The 16,559-nt window shown below is 53.1% G+C and overlaps 1 protein-coding gene across 6 annotated transcripts in view; it reads right to left on the reverse strand.

Annotated features, from left to right (window-relative positions):
• The window catches only part of FSTL4 (follistatin like 4), a 651,440-nt gene that overhangs the window by 51,846 nt on the left and 583,035 nt on the right, over positions 1–16,559 (reverse strand). For all 6 annotated transcript variants that reach the window (XM_047859957.1, XM_047857699.1, XM_047857180.1 and 3 more), the window contains one exon: positions 7,294–7,460. In XM_047859957.1, coding sequence (XP_047715913.1) covers positions 7,294–7,460 — 167 coding nt within the window. The remainder of the gene's footprint in view (positions 1–7,293; positions 7,461–16,559) is intronic.

A 16,559-nucleotide genomic window follows, 5' to 3' on the forward strand; every position in this document is an offset into this window, starting at 1 on the left:
TAGTATTCCATTGTATATATAAACCACATCTTCTTTATCAGTTCATCGGTTGATGGACATTTAGGATCTCTCCATAATTTGGCTGTTGTTATAATGCTGATAATGCTGCTGTTAAACATTGGGGTGCATGTGCCCCTATAAATCAGCACTTCTGTATCCCTTGGGTAAATTCCTAGCAGTGCTATTGCTGGGTCATAGGGTAGGTCTATTTTTAATTTTTTGAGGAGCCTCCACACTGTTTTTCAGAGCGGCCGCACCACTTTGCATTCCCACCAGCAGTGCAAGGGGGTAGTCATTCCACTTCTGAGAACTTATCTTACAGACCTACTTACACCATGTGCAAAGAGGTGTGTAAAAGCTGCTTACTGCAGTACTGCTTGCCCTTAACAAGGCCTGCAAACAGTCTGAGCGTGAGCTCCCCTGAGTAGGGCTGGGGAGGAGAGCCCACATAGGGTAGGTGCTCGGGGCTCTGCACCCAGGGTCCAGAAGCTAGATCAGAACCTCCCTGAGGGACCCGTACCTTTGACATGGAGCCGCGAGTGGTCACTGAACACAAGTGAGGCTCTGAAGTCAGTACTGTGAAGGAAGAGAGGTGACCCTGAAGAGGCCACTGAGACGTCAAAGGCCCAGTAGAGGGAATTGGTGGGGCAGAGGCCCCAGCAAGTTGTACAAGCTGGTGTATCCTGGGTCGGGACCCATCTCTTCAGGAGCCCTAGCCAATACTCCCAGTGGCTTGAGCTCACCCAAAGCTCAAAAGAGCCAGATGATCATTTGCAACTGGGGTTTCTGATACAAGCCAGGAAGAATTGGCCAAATCCTTCGAGGGCTTCAAGTATACTGTTTTCCAAGATTTTAAAACAAAATGTACCCAAGCGTTTAATGAGATTATTTTAATGCAGAACCTATAACCACTGTCTTTCGTGTTGCAAACAGCTCTCCATGCTAATCAAACGCCTCTCATCTTTTTACAATGGATTCATGACTGGTTCATATAAAGACAATAAAAATTAAATGAGTCATGAGCTCCTAAATCATTCTCTTTTGGTCTTTTTAATAACTTACTTCCAAAGCAGATCTGGCTGAGAGCATATGCTTCATTAGAGTTATTTGTTCCTGGTTTTACACCATTTAGGCATGGGAAAAAAAGCGAACCTTTTAACACATCCTTCAAACACTGCCACAAATACTTTCTTCTAATGGGTTTTGTTTTTTTGCTTTTATCACTGTACTCCGCCTACCGACATTTGAAAGCCCCAAATAGCAAGATTCAGTGAAAGAAAAGAGTGGCTCTTTCAAGTCGTTTGAGATATACTGGGTCTGTTATAGCCCCCAACCCCCCCCCCCCCCCCACTGCTTTTTAAAAAGCTGAATACAAGAGAAACATGTTTGCTCCTCCTGAGAGTCTCCTGGCCAAGTAGTTCCGAGTGCCGCACTCAGAGCCTTCCAGCCCCTGCTCTTGCGGGGGCAGAGCCCAGTGGGCTAATGAAACCCTGCAGTGTCGTCCATGTGGGCTCACATCTAGGATGGACACATGCCGCTGGGGCCCCGGGCACCACAGTGGGTACTGCTGGACAGGAGGCAAGGCCAGCCAGCCCCAGAGGGAGGCCTTGGCAAGGCTGGGTGCTGGGTTTGTGTCCCCAGAGCAAGGCTGACTACCAGCCCTGCAAGTGCAGAGCCCTGTTGAGTTGCTTCACCCCATTTCCTTCATGGACTTGGGGCAAAGAGTCAATGAGACCATACTTGTGAAAGGGCCGGCATTAAACCTGGGTCTCCCTGGAAATGGGTCAGGACTCCAGCACTGACCCTAGGAAGGATTCAGCAGTGTGACTTTGCCGATGTCATCTTCCTGCTTCTGCTCCCCTCACCGGCAGGTCTCCTGTCCCTCAGTATCATAAGGGATACTGGGGGGACAGGGAGGAAGACAGTTATGAGGGGAGGACAGGTGATATTGTTGAGGCAGGACATGCAGACTAGCTTTGGGGACATTCACTTCACTTCATGCTGAGCGGTTTGCTGTACAGTCTGGGCAGAAGGCCGAGGCCCGGAATGGCTTTGCACATTCAGTTCTTGCAGAAAGTGAGTCAGCCTTTCCCTCTCCACCCCCAGAATACCTAGGATGGAGGTCAGGGTGGGGGAGCGAGTGCATGGATATGCCTCTGAGATGGGCCCCCAGAGCCTGGCAGTGAGCCCTGAGGAGACAGGGGCTGGGGGGTGGCTCACTGGGGATGGCCTAGGCTCTGTGGCCCAGGTGCAAAAGCCAGGAGCTAGGTGTGGTCAGGGGTGCCCCTGGCTTCTCTGTGGGATTCCCATGACCCACAGATCCCTGTCTTATCACAGGACTGTATGACCACACGCGTCTCCTTGGTCCCATCTGTTTGGATAGCTGCCGTGACAGGCATCTTACCGCTTGAGGACAAGCTTCCCCTGTGGGCTCAGGGTACGGCGCCGGACGAAGGGAGTGCCCTTCCCCTATGTGACAATGTGTTACCTGGGCAGAGCAGAGCCACAGGCCAGGGTGGGCTGACCACAGGCTCACACTGGAAGAGCCTGCGGGATGAGGGCTTGTCCTCTATCACAGCAGCACGGGCACACTCCTGGACGGCGGCTCGGAGTTCAAGCTGGGGCCCAAAGCCAGGACAGGCAGAGCTACTGTGCCTGGACCCACCCCCAAGTCCCTGGTACTGCTGAGGTGGGGCAGTGGGCCATGGATCCTTGAGGGTTGGGACCCAGGTGGGAGACCACAGGGCCAGGTCTGAAGGCACCGGGACTCACAGCTGCCTTACTACACAAACCAGCGGTTGGCCAGGAAGTAAATTTCAGGTGGTTTTTCGTTAGCTCTAGGGAATATGCGCTTCAATAGAAACTAATGATTTCTCATTTGACAAGCAGGAGGAGGCATAAGCCAGAGGCCCCCTTGCCTGGAGGTGCAGCAGAATTCCTGGTGCTGCTGCTCATCTTTGGGGACTTTGCGCCCTTGGTCCCTGTGCTGCCCTCTCCTCGGAGGCGGGGTGGTGGGGAGGTTGTTTTGCCAGGTGCAGCTGAGACAGGATCCTTCATGCCCTGGGCTGCAGTGAAGCTGAGGCCTCCTGCAAAGGGGTGGCTCAGGCAGGGCCAGGGGCGCACCAGGTCCACGCTGACCTTCCCAGCAGCCTTGAGAAGTAGAGGGGACGGCGCTCAGCTGGGAGCCCTGCACAGCCAGGGGTGCTGCTCCCCTAGGGAGGTTACCGAGGAGGAAGACTCCTCCCCGACACCAGCAAGTGGGCTCCTTTTGTTTCTGGGTCCGATGTATTGGGGGTCCTCCTTGGTTGCCTATGTAGTCCGGTCTGCTGCAGGACAGACGTCTGACCATGTCAATACCCGAGTAAAAACCTGTTGTTCCCACAGGCCATGATCCTTTATGTTAATATTCCAAACCTGTCAGGTTCTGGCCCTATCCTGCCACTCTAGACCTCTCCCTTGCTTATCCCTGTCCCCTGAAGCCAGAAATTCTCCTTCCTCGGGCCCCCAGCACTGGCTCCCTCCTCCTAATATAGAACAGGCCATGCTGTGTTGTAATTCTGTGCTTGTGGATACAGCATCCCCCTGGAGGCTGCGGAGAGTGTCCTTGCTCTACACCCTGGTACAGGGCTTGCGAATCGCCAGCGCTTAGTGAATCCAGGGGATGATTCCCCACGTACGCCATCTGGACGGCCATGCACACATCGGGTGACTCGTGAGTGCTCCTGACAGTGACAGTGCTCACGGGGGAATCCAAGAGGCTCCTTCTCACTTGGCTCCAGGCTAGAGGGGTACATTTACTTTCTGATCAAATATTATTCTGATGCTCGAGGCATCCTTGATGTTTGCAAGTCAGAAAAGTTTAATTACATGTGTCATTAGGATGGCATTCTGTAATAGCTCTGTGACTGAATTCATTAACAGAATTCTTAACAGATAAGACAAGACAAATTAATATTTTGTTGCCCATGAAAGGTTCTCATTAAGAGAGTAGTGAAAAAGTGATTAATATTTTGTTGCCAATCAAGATGTCTCATACAAATGACAAAGAAAGGAGGCCCACACCCCTCGGTGCTCTCTCATCTGCCTGCCTTGGGTTTCGCAGGTGCGGCGCTCCGTGCCAGGCGCTAATTACAGCCGGCGATGGCGTTTCATCTCTGGCTGCAGTGGACGGGGGTGGGTGTGGGCATGCCACAGGCTGAGAACTCTAGAATACCTCAATCCCCAATCTTTGTTCCAACGGGGCCGCCCGGCCCCACCCGCCTACCCCAGTGTGTTCTTCCCTGACCAATTCTTGCTTTAAAAATGCCCCGTGAATCCTGATGCCCTGGCTCTATCCATCCCTGGCTTGATTTCCTCGGAGGGCTGCTGTCATCACTGTCCCCAGGTGGGGCTGCCACTTATGAACACCTGCTGTGTACCGGGCACTGGGCTAGGCACTTCACACATACGTTCAGCCTGAAAATGCCCGTCTCAGGCAGACATTGTCATCCTCATTTCTCCACAGGCTCAGAGAAGTTCAACAGCTCACCCAGGGCTGCTCCGGATGTACTGGAGGCAAATGTCACTGTGTCCCAGGCTGACGTGGACACCTCAGGGTCGTATCTCCCTGCCTGGGGAGACTCATTGGGCTACCGTGGGCTGACGTCAGGGACTCGGGCTGCAAGGTGCTGAGAATGTTGTTTGGCAGCAGCAGCAATAATAATAACGATGGTAGCAATATCAGTAATAGTAATAATGGTAAGGACAGTGATCATAGTTAGCATGGGATGCTGCATACGAACACATCACATGTGTCTTTTCATCCTCACTATAACCCTATGAGGCAGGAGCTATTAATTATCCCCATTTAACAGAGGAAGAAACTGAGGCTTTGAGAAGTCAAGTGCCCTTTCCAAGGTCACTCAACTAGTATGTGGTGGAGCTGAGGCTTAAACTGGGGTCCCTTTGACCTTACTGCCTGTGCTATTCACTAGCAGGGCCTGTGCCTCCCTTCCCTCCTGATGTGAAGGGAAGTGTGTGTGTGTGTGTGTGTGTGTGTGTGTGTGTGTGTGTGTGTGGTGGTGTGGCTGCATGCATCGGGTGGGCATCCTTGTGGGGCTGATGTGCCCTGGACCCTCCCGTGGGGGTTTCTGGGCAGCACAGGGCCTTGCCTGTTTGTGGGCTGCTGACTTGACCACAAGCAGCAAGTGTTTCCAGGGAGGTAATAAGAGGCCATTAATCTCCAGTTGCACCCACAATTAACCCAAATTGCTAACCTCACTGTGAAAAGTAGAAATGCAATTGAGTTGATGCTGGAGGCATGTTCGAGGGAGGGGAAAAACACTCAAAGTAATTTAATTAACCGATGGCAAGTGCATTAAGAGGAGTTCTGCCTCCACCTTTATTTCTGGTGTCTTTAAATAGATCATCAAGTAATGCACATGGATGTTCAGACAGACACGGGCAGGCCCGTCCTACTTTGGAATTAATCAACACTGGCCAAACTCAGTTTAAAGCTGATGCCCCACCTTGAGAGATTTTGCACACACAGACCTGTGAACCCCAAAACACCCCCCCCAAATCTTTGTAAACAAGACAGTACCTCTCCTTGCTAAGATCTCAGACAAGGCCTGGGCATCTCAGGCTCGGACGACAAAGGACTCTGCCCACTCAGCCTCTGTCTATCAAGCACCCAGCAGGGTGGTGTTGGTAGCACCGCGGGGAAGCTGCAAGGAAATAATCCTGCCCCATACGACAAGAGTGGGAGAAGGGTGTTCCATGCCAGGCTGTGCCCAAGACAGGACCTCCACGGTGACCGGCCCTCGGCCCATCTGCTTCCCCGTGATCTTCAGGGTGCAGCTAAAGGGCCTAGTGAGTAGCAGAGTCCCAACCTAGTTTCTACAGAATTCTAGGCTGGGCTCTCTCCCCACAAAGCAGTCTCAGAGTTGCAAAGAATCTTCATGGTCATGGGGTTTAGCTGCCCTTGTGTGGCTACCAGCATTGCTGAACACGGCCCTGCTTGAGTTTGCATGCCTCTGGTAATGGGGACCTCACTGCTTCCTTGACGGCTCACTACGTTTTGGGGCCGCTAGGATGGCCGTAATGGTGTTCCATCTCAGCAGTCCAAACTGGTCTCTTTTAGGGGAGCACCCTGGCCCTTTGTGCTTGTTGAGCTCATGGGGTCACACGGCCCAGCCTGGCTCCTGCTGTGTTAGTACCTCCCTCACCACCTCAGCGAAGTTACCCAGAACTCACCACTCAAGACCACAAGGTCTTCCTTCTCTGGGCCAAGCATCCCATTCTGGGCCAGCTCGCCTGTCCTGAGCCTGTCCTGACTGCCCCCTCTTCTGCCTGAAACTTGTATTCCTGTTACTGTAGCTGTCCTGGCAGTGCCCTCCATGGATGACGTCACTGTCTTCTCAATGAACTTCTGGGAAGCCGCCTCACTCCTGGGGCCAAACCTGGGCCCATAAATATACTTGAATTACTCCCTTTGTTCTTCACGTCCAATGGAAGGGAGGTGCTGCTAAGGCTGTTTTTCTAAGAGATAGGATTGGTGTAAGAAGTTGCTCAAAGTCATGAGGCTGGTTTGGGGGTGACACCAGGAGCCCGGCCCAGGTGCATGGGCCCTCACAGTACAGAAGCATCCCTGCAGGTCACGGTAGGCTGTGTGTGCTCAGCTGCTCTCTCTTCTGCTCACCTCATCAAATCCACACACCCACATCCAGCCAATGAGGCCCCCAGGACAGGCCACTCTGGCCTGATGGGGTCCCTGCCCTCCAGCCAACCCAGCCTGGCGGTTCACCTCTGCCCTCCAGAGGGAATCCCCGTTCCCTCTTGCCCCCACCATCTGCATCCTGCTCAGCTGTGGGGTCTCCAGTGTTCCCTGGCTCTTCCAGCCAATTGCCCTCCCCGCACCCTGGCCAAGTGCTTGCTCTGTGGGCCCGTGGTCCTTCCACGCGGTGGGCTCCCTCAGGCAGTCTGCACCTCTCCCCTCCCAATCCCACGCCCGCCGCCCAATTTCGCTGCTGCTGCCTGCACCAAGGCCTCCTGCCCTGCCCACCGTGCCTCCCCAGTCAGTACGCCCCTTTCCTATTGTGGATCTGGCGAGCAGGCTTGTAGTTAACATGCAGTCTATTCTCTGCACGGTGGGACTTGGATTTTTTTGGTCCCTCTGGCTATCAGACAACAGGCTTGAAAGGCATCAAACGTGGGACGTTAAGGAAACCCTCTGGCCGTGCCACTGCCACAGGAAGTTTGCAGGTTACGTCCCTGGGGCAGGTCTGCGTTCAGGGTCGGAGCCTAGCAACTTACATTGATGTCTTCCAAGGCCATGAAGTTGAGGGTAAGCCCATTGCGCTTCCAGACGATAGGTGGTCGCAGGTCTCCGCGGATGGCGCAGGTCAGCACCGTGCTCAGCCCCACGGTCACTGTGGCCACGCTGACCCTATCCTCAGGGGCGAGGGTAAGCTGAACCACCTCTGCAGGGGAAAAGGAGAAAGTCATCAGACGCACAGCCAGTGGGCGGAATTCTCACTCAAGGCAAATGGTTACAGGGATTTCCTGCAGGGCAGCAGCCCGGAGGCTTTGTGGCTCCCTGGAAACTGTCTACATTGTGCTAAGTGTACAGATGGACGCTCCTCGTGGGAGAGAGGCCGTGACTTCTGTGAAATGTTCAAAGGGCTCTGTGAATCAGAAGAAGTCAGGAGCCATAGCTGGTGCAGGGAAACCATTTGGACAACGGATTTGTGAGCTGAGCTGAGCCGAGAACGTGGGCTGTCACGCAGAGACCAGAGAGCCAGATGTGCCGCGGACACCCTGCTCTGTGCTCCTGGGCCTCATGAAGTCTGGGCCTTGCTTAGTGCAGTCAAGGTCTGCTGGCTGAGCTGACAGGTTTCTCATCCATCTGGGGGCAATTTAAAGGTTGCAGTGTCTGAAGTCTGGGGAACGAACTGGCTGACCTTTGAAGGTTTGTTTCTGTCTGAGGATTCTTTGAACTTGGATTTGGATTTCTGTTCAGCAACCATGCACTGTAGTCTTTAATTTTTCGAAGCGCACTTCAGGCCGTACAAATTATTAATCCGTGCCATTTTATACTTGATAACTGGCATTAAGACTGACCATTCTTTAGGCAAATGGGAAGGGCCTAAAATATTTGCTTGCAATCACAGGCTTTTAGAAATTTTCAGGATTTATGAGAAAATTCATCAGACTCAGGCTGTTCACATACCAAAATGGGATCAGGCTTGGAGGGAGAGTCAGCAGCCCACTGACGGGACTGCCTCCTCCCTACTGCTCCCCCAGATCTACAACTCAGGGCACTTGGGGCATCAGCCAGAGGGGGCATGAGCTGAGGGAGGCAGGCTGGCTGGCTCTGGAGAGCCATCTGTGTTTATTCTGGGATGCCAGCAAAAATGTTGGGGCCCTTTGCCAGGTGTGGAGCAAGGCACAGAGCTGGGAGCTGACTCGGTGGGACCCTTTTGAGCTGTGACCAGGCAGCATGTCTGTGCTAGTGCCCTCTTGCCAATGTGTGTGTGGAGGAGAAGGTGGGGCGGTGGGAGTGAAACCCGGGACAGGTGTGATGTCCTGCAAAGCAGGTGAACCGACAGCAAGTGCAGTCAGGGTAGATCGTGAGTAGCAAAGCCCTTTCCCTGCCACAAGCAAGCAGTGGCCCGGCCCTGAGCCCATGAAGATGAGCAAGATATACACTAGGTGCTTAATCAGTGCTTGTTGGATGGATGGATGGATGAAAAATGGAGAAAATGGAAATGGGAAGGAAAGGAGTCAACAGGCCAGTGGAGAGGGGACACCCATGCACAGGAAAAATGTGACTCCCAGGGAAGGAGCTGCACGGGGAAAGATAAGCACCGAGTGATTGATGTAGATGCAACCGGCATAATATTTTACAAACATTAAAGTGATGCATTTCAAGTCCCCTCTTAAATCACGTCCTGTTTGCTGCCCTCCCACCTCGGAGTCATGAGGCTCATTGCTCAGGGCAGGAGAGAGAAGGCACTCGTACTCTATAGCAAGACCCAGACTCTGGAGATTCAGAGGGGACAGAGGGAGAGAGAGGGAAAACTTGCTACACTGGTTTGGCTCCTTCTGGGCTGTGCTGGCCCTCAGGACTCAGAACCCAGAGTTGCCTTGAGTGTAGAAGGAGGTACCTCTCCTCATCGTGTGACCCACGAAGCTCCCTGGCCACGAGGCTCTGTGGAAACAGGAAGGGGTATGGAACGTCCCCTCCTTGTCCCAGGGCATTGTGAGAATAGGGAGCTGGTGAGAAGGGTGTGCCTGTTGGCATGTAGGTGAGGGGGCTCTGGAAGGGGGCTAAAGCCTCCTCCTTTCTACCCCCCACCTCGGGGTGAGCACAACATATGGCACAGAGCCAGAGCCCGGTTTATCTGCCAAAGCCCCTTTGGCTCTCTAGTGGTGTGGAGAGGTCCAAAGGTTCCTGGCCGCATGCTGGCTGGGCCATAAGGAGCTGTGTACCTCTGTGCCTGAAGATTGTGCTGGACTGCCAGACTGAGGCCCTAAGGAAATGTCCCTGGAACCTCCAAGGGTGCGTAGTGCCAGCGGGGCTGCTGGAGGCCAAGCTCTGGGGGGACATCAGACCCCAGACCACGAGGAGAACCTGGGCTGACCTCAGCCAAGAGAACCTGAGACAGGGCAATTGGGAGTCTGCATGGGGGACCGAAGGTGGCCTAGGACAGCGGCATGTTTCTGTCCACAGTCAGAAAGTCAGCTTGGGGTTCAGAAGCAGCTAAGGATGCCGGCTGGGGACTGGAGGCCGGAGGCATTTTTCTTAGAGCATTACTTAATGTGGACTGTTAGAATGGCCCGCTCAGACTAAGCTTTACGACACATTGAACATTCAGTTCTATTTCCTGCCCAATGGCGGTGGGTGGGGCTTGTGAACAAGCTGGGTACGTTACCCAAGGAACCTACAGCTTCTCTGTATGTTGGAATGCTAGTCAAATTACAAGGGAAAGACGAACTGGGCACTCAGGCATCATCCCGTGGAGGAAGCAGGGCCGCCCTGGGCTTCAGGGCTCCTCTTCTCCAGGTGTGGTTCCCCTACCATCGGCATCACATCTGGGGTGCAAATGATAGAAACGCAGATTCCTGCCCCTCCACCCCAGGCTGACAAGACTCTCTGTTGGCAGGTGGGCATTCTGGTTTTAGCAAGCACCCCTGGGGTGTCCGTGGTACCCTGAGGCCTGACAACTGCTGCCTTAAAAGATGGGGGGACTGTCTGGGTGGATGGAAAGGGAGAGTCTGGGGGGGGATGGGGAGGTGAGGTATTCTGGTTGGCTGGGGTCTCATTTGGAATGTAAGACCTATGTGCAATGTAGGATCCTCCGCGTGGCCCCAAAGTCATAGATTTTTTTTTTAAGTTTATTTATTTGTTTTGAGAGAGACAGAGACGGCACAAGGGAGGGACAGAGAGACAGGGAGAGAGAGAATCCCAAGTGGGCCTCATGCTGACAGGCAGAGCTCGACGTGGGGCTCGAACCCACAAAACCGTGAGATCATGATCTGAGCTGAAACCAAGAGTCGGACGCTTAACTGACTGAGCCACCCAGGCGCCCCCAAAAGTCAGACGTCAAACAGTTTAGCACAGGGCTAAAACCAAACAAACAAAAAGCAAAACCCCAAGTGGGACGGCCGCTGGTATGATTGGTTCCGGCATCCTTCCGGAGTGATTTCGCTGATCACTTGTGTGTGTGAAGATGTGTACTTTGTGTAGGAATGGCTCATGCAAAATTAGAATGCGTGAGTACTGACAGAACCATCATAATTCTGCTCCTGTCAGCTACACAAATATTAACCAAACAGCAAATATTTGGATCACTTAAAGTTTAATTAAATGAATGTTTTATTGGATTTAATTCATGTCAATATTCCCTGACTGGTTTAAAAATCCTGAAAAGATTTATTGCAACCAAAGCTCTCCTTCTGCCCTTACTCCCAATTATTTACTGTTCAACACACCCTCCCCGGGCAGGCCCCACGTCCCTGCTAAGCGACCTCCCATGGTCGTTTCCCAGGGGGAAAAATGAGGCATCAATCACGGGCTGGGGCTCGAGTGAGCAGAGCAGATTCTGGACTGTGGCTCTGGACATCTGGCCTTCAGGCCTGGCTCTGCTGGTGACATGCCAAGTAGCCTTGGGCAGGTCCCTTCCTGTCAGTCAGACTCAGATCAGACATCACTAAAATGAGGGCTGGGGCTGGGAGGGTTCTGTGGACCCATCTTGCTTTGAGGTCTGGGGCGCTGAGTACATTGTTCTAAGTGGACGTCCCCCTTCTGTTCTGCCAGGCGCTGTCCGGCTGTGTCTTCCTTGCCCCCCAGGGCCATCTGCCTCTGCTCTTGGCCTACGTGCCCGCAGGGGTACAAGTAACACGAACGGTTGCCAAGCCCAAAGTGGCTTCCCTCAGGATGTCCCCTGAATCCTTGCCTTCCTCTCCACCCCAGATGCCAACAGCCTCCTGTGTGCTCACCCCTCCAGATCTTCCCTGTTCTCATGAGCACAAGGTAGGTCATAGCCCTGCTCAAAAGCCGCCCACAGCCTCCACCACCACAGAAGTCAGAACAGTCCCTGACCCGCCCCCTCCATTCTCTTCCCACGTTACCTACCATGGTGCCCACTGGTGCCTATCCCATTTGTCTATTCTGAGACCCTTGCCCTCTCAGCCCCTAGAGATGACCTTATGGGATGTTTCTGGGATCTTGAGGTTTTATTTATATATTTATTTAGTGTTTATTTATTACTTTTGAGAGAGAGAGAAAGGGTGTGAGCGGGGGTGGAGCATAGAGAGAGGGAGACACAGAATCCGAAGCAGGCTCCAGGCTCTGAGCTGTCAGCACAGAGCCCGATGTGGGGCTTGAATTCATGAACTGTGAGATCATGACCTGAGCCGAAGTCGGACGCTTAACTGACTGAGACACCCAGGTGCCACTTGAAGTTTAATATAAATGGACATTTAGGTATTTGTTGAAGATTGGAAGACACCATCCTGCTGAAATTTATCAGGAAAAAGAAAGGAGGGTGGTCTTGGTTCTCATAACTGGGAAATCTAAGGCAGATGGAGGAGGCAGTAGATATCTGGGGTTCCCAACAAGGCACTCTCCACTTGGCTGCAAGATGCCCAGTGGTGGCCCCACACTCACAGTGTCCCTGTGCATGGGATCCCGGAGAAAGGGACCCAATATTTCCTGAGAGGCCTGGAAACAGGCATCGGAGAGAACTGTGATCGTCAGACTTGCCTCCTGGGTTCTTGCACAAAGTGATCCCCGGGGCCAGGTGGGTGGAGTACTATGCAGTCACAGGACTGACCGACATGCGAGGCCTGCACCCTGTGGCCACCGCAGGACCGGTTGCTGGGTGTGCTGAGGTGGGAACACATGTCCCGACAGAAAGGACATGTGTGTGTTGGGCAGATCGATATCCTATGACCGCTAGAGAGATGCAGAGAGGGCCTCGTCTTGCCTCTACCCCTTCCCGGCCCCCCCCGGAGTCTCGTCATGGTGCACGGTGATGACATTGTGGAGACAGAATCAGCAGAATTCTGCTGCAGCCTGTCCGTGACCCTGCCCTTCTCTGGGAGAGCTATGGGGGGACAGGTTGCTAGTGGTGCCACGGCCCAGCACAGGGGACTCCATGGTCCTCTTGAGCCTCACATTGCGATGGGGACGAGAGGAGGACCAGGCAGCCTGCAATTTGTGGAGCTGGCTCTCGTCTGTGTTCAGTGACCACATACCTACCACTCCTGCCCGGGCACACGTGTACAGGAGGGGACCCAGCTACGCTCAGCCCTGCACTCTGCTCTGTGGAGCCAAGAGTTACGTGAGAGGGAAGTGAAGGAGCCCTCCGGGGCAGCGGCCCGCACGGGGGCCGCCCAGGGATCTTCCCGGCTGCTGGCTGTGGCTCTGCCGCTCCCACACGCCTCACCACCTGCGGTCCCAAGGGCTACTCTTTGGGAAGGTTGCCAAGGTTTCTGGGGGCCCAGGCAACAAGATCTGCCCCGTGCCCAGAGTGTGTGGAGGCAGTGAAGGAGGGCTGGGCTGCGGGTCCGAGGGGCCCAGGGGGAGCTCGTCTGGCACAGCTGGGGAAAGGCACCCAGATGATGTCCCTGCTGTAAGAACTGGCACCCAACAGGCGCCTGAGTGGCTCAGGCGGTTGAGCGTCTGACCCTTGATTTTGGCTTAGGTCACAATCCCAGGGTCATGAGATTGAGCCCTGTGTTAGGCTCTGCGCAGGGCATAGAGGCTGCTTCGGATTCTCTCTCTCTGCTCCTCCCCCACTTGCGCGGGTGCATGTGTGCACTCTCTCTCTCAAAATAAATAAACAGACATAAAAAAAAAAAAAGAGCTGGCCCTGGAGGGCTGGCTGGTAGGGAATCACGGGAGGGGAAGGCAGTGGGGGGTTCCTCACACCCTGGGACATCTACCTCCCTATGGGCCAGGCCTTCTGCTATCCGTGGCTTCCCCTTGTTTTCCCATGGATGAGGTGGCACAGGTCGCGTTGAAATCACCGTCGACACCATCATGGCTTGCTTAGCATAGGACAGACCTTCCCGGTGTACTAACTAGGCGTGTGTCCGGCAGTGTGAACCCAGGGCTGTTTGGTGCCCTGGTGCCTAGCACAGTGCCTGGCACACAGTAGGTGGGCTCGAGGCCAAGTCTGGCTGACAGCAGTCTTCTGGGGAAACACCTGCCTGGCTCTCTAGGTCGTTCCAACCAGAGCAGTAAAACACCTGGCTGCCCAGACACAAGGCGTTGTGGACACCAGCCCTCAGCCTCCTCCCTGCACACAGGCTCTCCCTGTTCCTTGGAGCCTGGAGAGAAGAGAAGGCCGCAGGGGATTAATGGGCCCACCATAAGCAAGGCTAACACCCTTCCCGAAGGCAGGCGGCCATAAAATTTCAGTCTCTGGAGAATTGGGTTTTAGTTCCTATTACAGCTTTTCCTTAATCTCAGGCGCTATTTCTCACACTGACTTGAACTCGATGAGACACTCATAAAACCATCAGCACCCTCTCAAGCAGGATTCTGGTGCTTCACAGCAACAGAAATTAAATTTCTCGAATTATTGTCAAGTCCGTGTTCGTTTTCTTATGTTAGAAATGCACTAATGGAACACATTCCTACCTGGACTTTTGCCATTTTTCAAATAATGCTCTTGGTGGAAAGACTCTGTCAAAAGCTCAATCAACCTGCCTGCATGTCGAAATACCCTCGAAAGGCCAACCCAGGCTCAGGAGCCTACTTGGGAATCAGGATAACCTGGAGAGACCCCCGGCCGGGCGCTTAGACACATCTCTGTAGCTGCAGCTTCTTCTCATCCTGTTCTCCTCGTAAATTAATGTGCTTCTGGTAGGAGCCCCTCAGGTGACCTGGGAGCCACCACAGTAGGTGTGGCACCTGTTTGGCAAACTCTCTTGACCTGGTCTCATTCCTGAGACCAGGGTCACACTGTGAAGTGGGGGGGGGAGGGGGTGGAACAGAAACAAAGGGAGAGCGTGCATACCCCATGTCTCCTGACCGCGTAGGGGAGAGGCAACATCTCAGCACCTCCTGGACCGGATAGCTTCACCAGGCGTGTACAGGGTAGGGCTGTTTTGGCTTGCCCTGTGGGAAGGTGCTCTGGGGTGCTGTGTCCTCCTCTGTTTCCCTCCACCAGAGCCTGCCGCTCGGAGCTCTCTGCCCGAATCTGCTGAAACTGTGCGGCCAGGGGGGCTGGGAGCTGGTTGCCTATTTAGGGCCTTTCATTCTGACATGCACATTTTGAGCAGTGGAGCATGTCTGGCCTGCACAGGTGGCTCTGGACCGACCAGACCTGCATGCGTCCAAAATATCCTGTTTCTTCAGGCATAATCTGATTCAATTTTTCTGTCATTGTCATATTCCCTCCTGCTTGCTTAATTTTGGGGATGGCAATAAACTTGTTAATTACTGGCAGATCTGTGGGTAATTTACTTTTCAATTGACTTACATTGCTTGGTGTTGCTGCAACCACTGTTTACGGTTTAGTTATTAACTCTGCTCTTGGGTGTAAACAAACACCTTTGTAAGCTGCAGACAAAGATCATACCTCTATTATCTCTTGGATCCTCAGAGTGCCTAATATAATCCCTGGCACAAAGAAGGGACTTGATAAGTAGTTTTAAGCAAGTGAACCATTCAGGTGGTGTTTATTGAGCACCTACTATGTGCCAGGATATAGTGGGAACATACCGGCAAGCAGAATAGGCTCAGTGCCCACTAACCTGGAGCTTGTGGTGTAGCAGGGAGCACAAGTGTTAGGAGTGGGGTGGGGAGAGAAGGTACCTGAAGCCTGCCCACAGACACCCATGAAGAGACCTTGGCTCCTGCACAGCGTGACTGCCGTCTCTTGGTAGAGCCCTTCCTGTGTGCCCAGTGCAGGAGACAGACCCATGACTCACTCCCAAGGAGCCCCTGTGTGATGTGACCTTCTCCTTTTGTTTCTTTTTAATTAATGTTTATTTATTTTTGAGAGAGAGGGAGACAGAGTAGAGTGGGGGAGGGGCAGAGAGAGAGGGAGACACAGAATCTGAAGCAGGCCCCAGGCTCTGAGCTGTTAGCACAGAGCCCGACATGGGGCTTGAACTCACGAACTATGAGATCATGACCTGAGCCGAAGTCGGATGCTCAACCAACTGAGCCACCCAGGTGCCCCAAAATGTTTATTTATTTTTGAAGGAGAGAGAGACAGAGCATGAGTGGGGGTGGGGCAGAGAGAGAGGGAGACACAGAATGTGAAGCAGGCTCTAGGCTCCGAGCTGTCAGCACAGAGCCCGACACGAGGCTCGCACTCATGAGGTATGAGCTTATGTGAAGTTGGACACTTAACTGAGCCACCCAGGCACCCCATGGTTCTGACCAGAGGGATGTGAACATGCTTGATCAAGCAACCCCCCAAATCACTGTGATGGCTAACTGTATCACCTGAGTGGGCCATGGGAAACCCAGAGAGTTGGTTAAACATTCTGGGTGTGTCTGTGAGAATGTTTCTGGTTGAAATTAGCATTTGAATCAGTTGACTGACTAAAGCAGACTGCCCTTCCTAAGGTCCATGGGCCTCATCCAATCAAATGAAGACCTAAGTAGAACAAAAAGACTGAGTATTCTTATATTCATTTACTATTACTAGTATTAGTGTTTAGTGTTTTGAGTTCCTTCTCCCTGACTGCCTTCAAGATGGGACATGGGTCTTTTCCTGCCTTTGGACTTGAACTGAAGTATTGTCTTTTCCTGGGTCTCGAGCCTTGTGGCTTTTAGACTGGGCCTTAACGCACCGGCTCTCCTGGGTCTCCAGTTCACCAATTGCAGACGCTGGGATGTTAGCCTCCACAATCTTGTGAGCCAATTCTTTATAATACTGTCTTTCTCCATGCATCCATGCATCCATCCATGCATCCTGTTGGTTTCTGGTTCTCTGGAGCGCTCTGATTCATGCAGTCATTACCCACACTCTCTTCTCTTCTCTCATGGAGATCATGTGGTCGTGCATTTTGTGAAAGCAAATAACACAGCCTCTTTGTTGCTGCCTGAGCCC

This window comes from Prionailurus viverrinus, chromosome A1, assembly GCF_022837055.1.
Source record: "Prionailurus viverrinus isolate Anna chromosome A1, UM_Priviv_1.0, whole genome shotgun sequence".
NCBI classification, from domain to species: domain Eukaryota; kingdom Metazoa; phylum Chordata; class Mammalia; order Carnivora; family Felidae; genus Prionailurus; species Prionailurus viverrinus.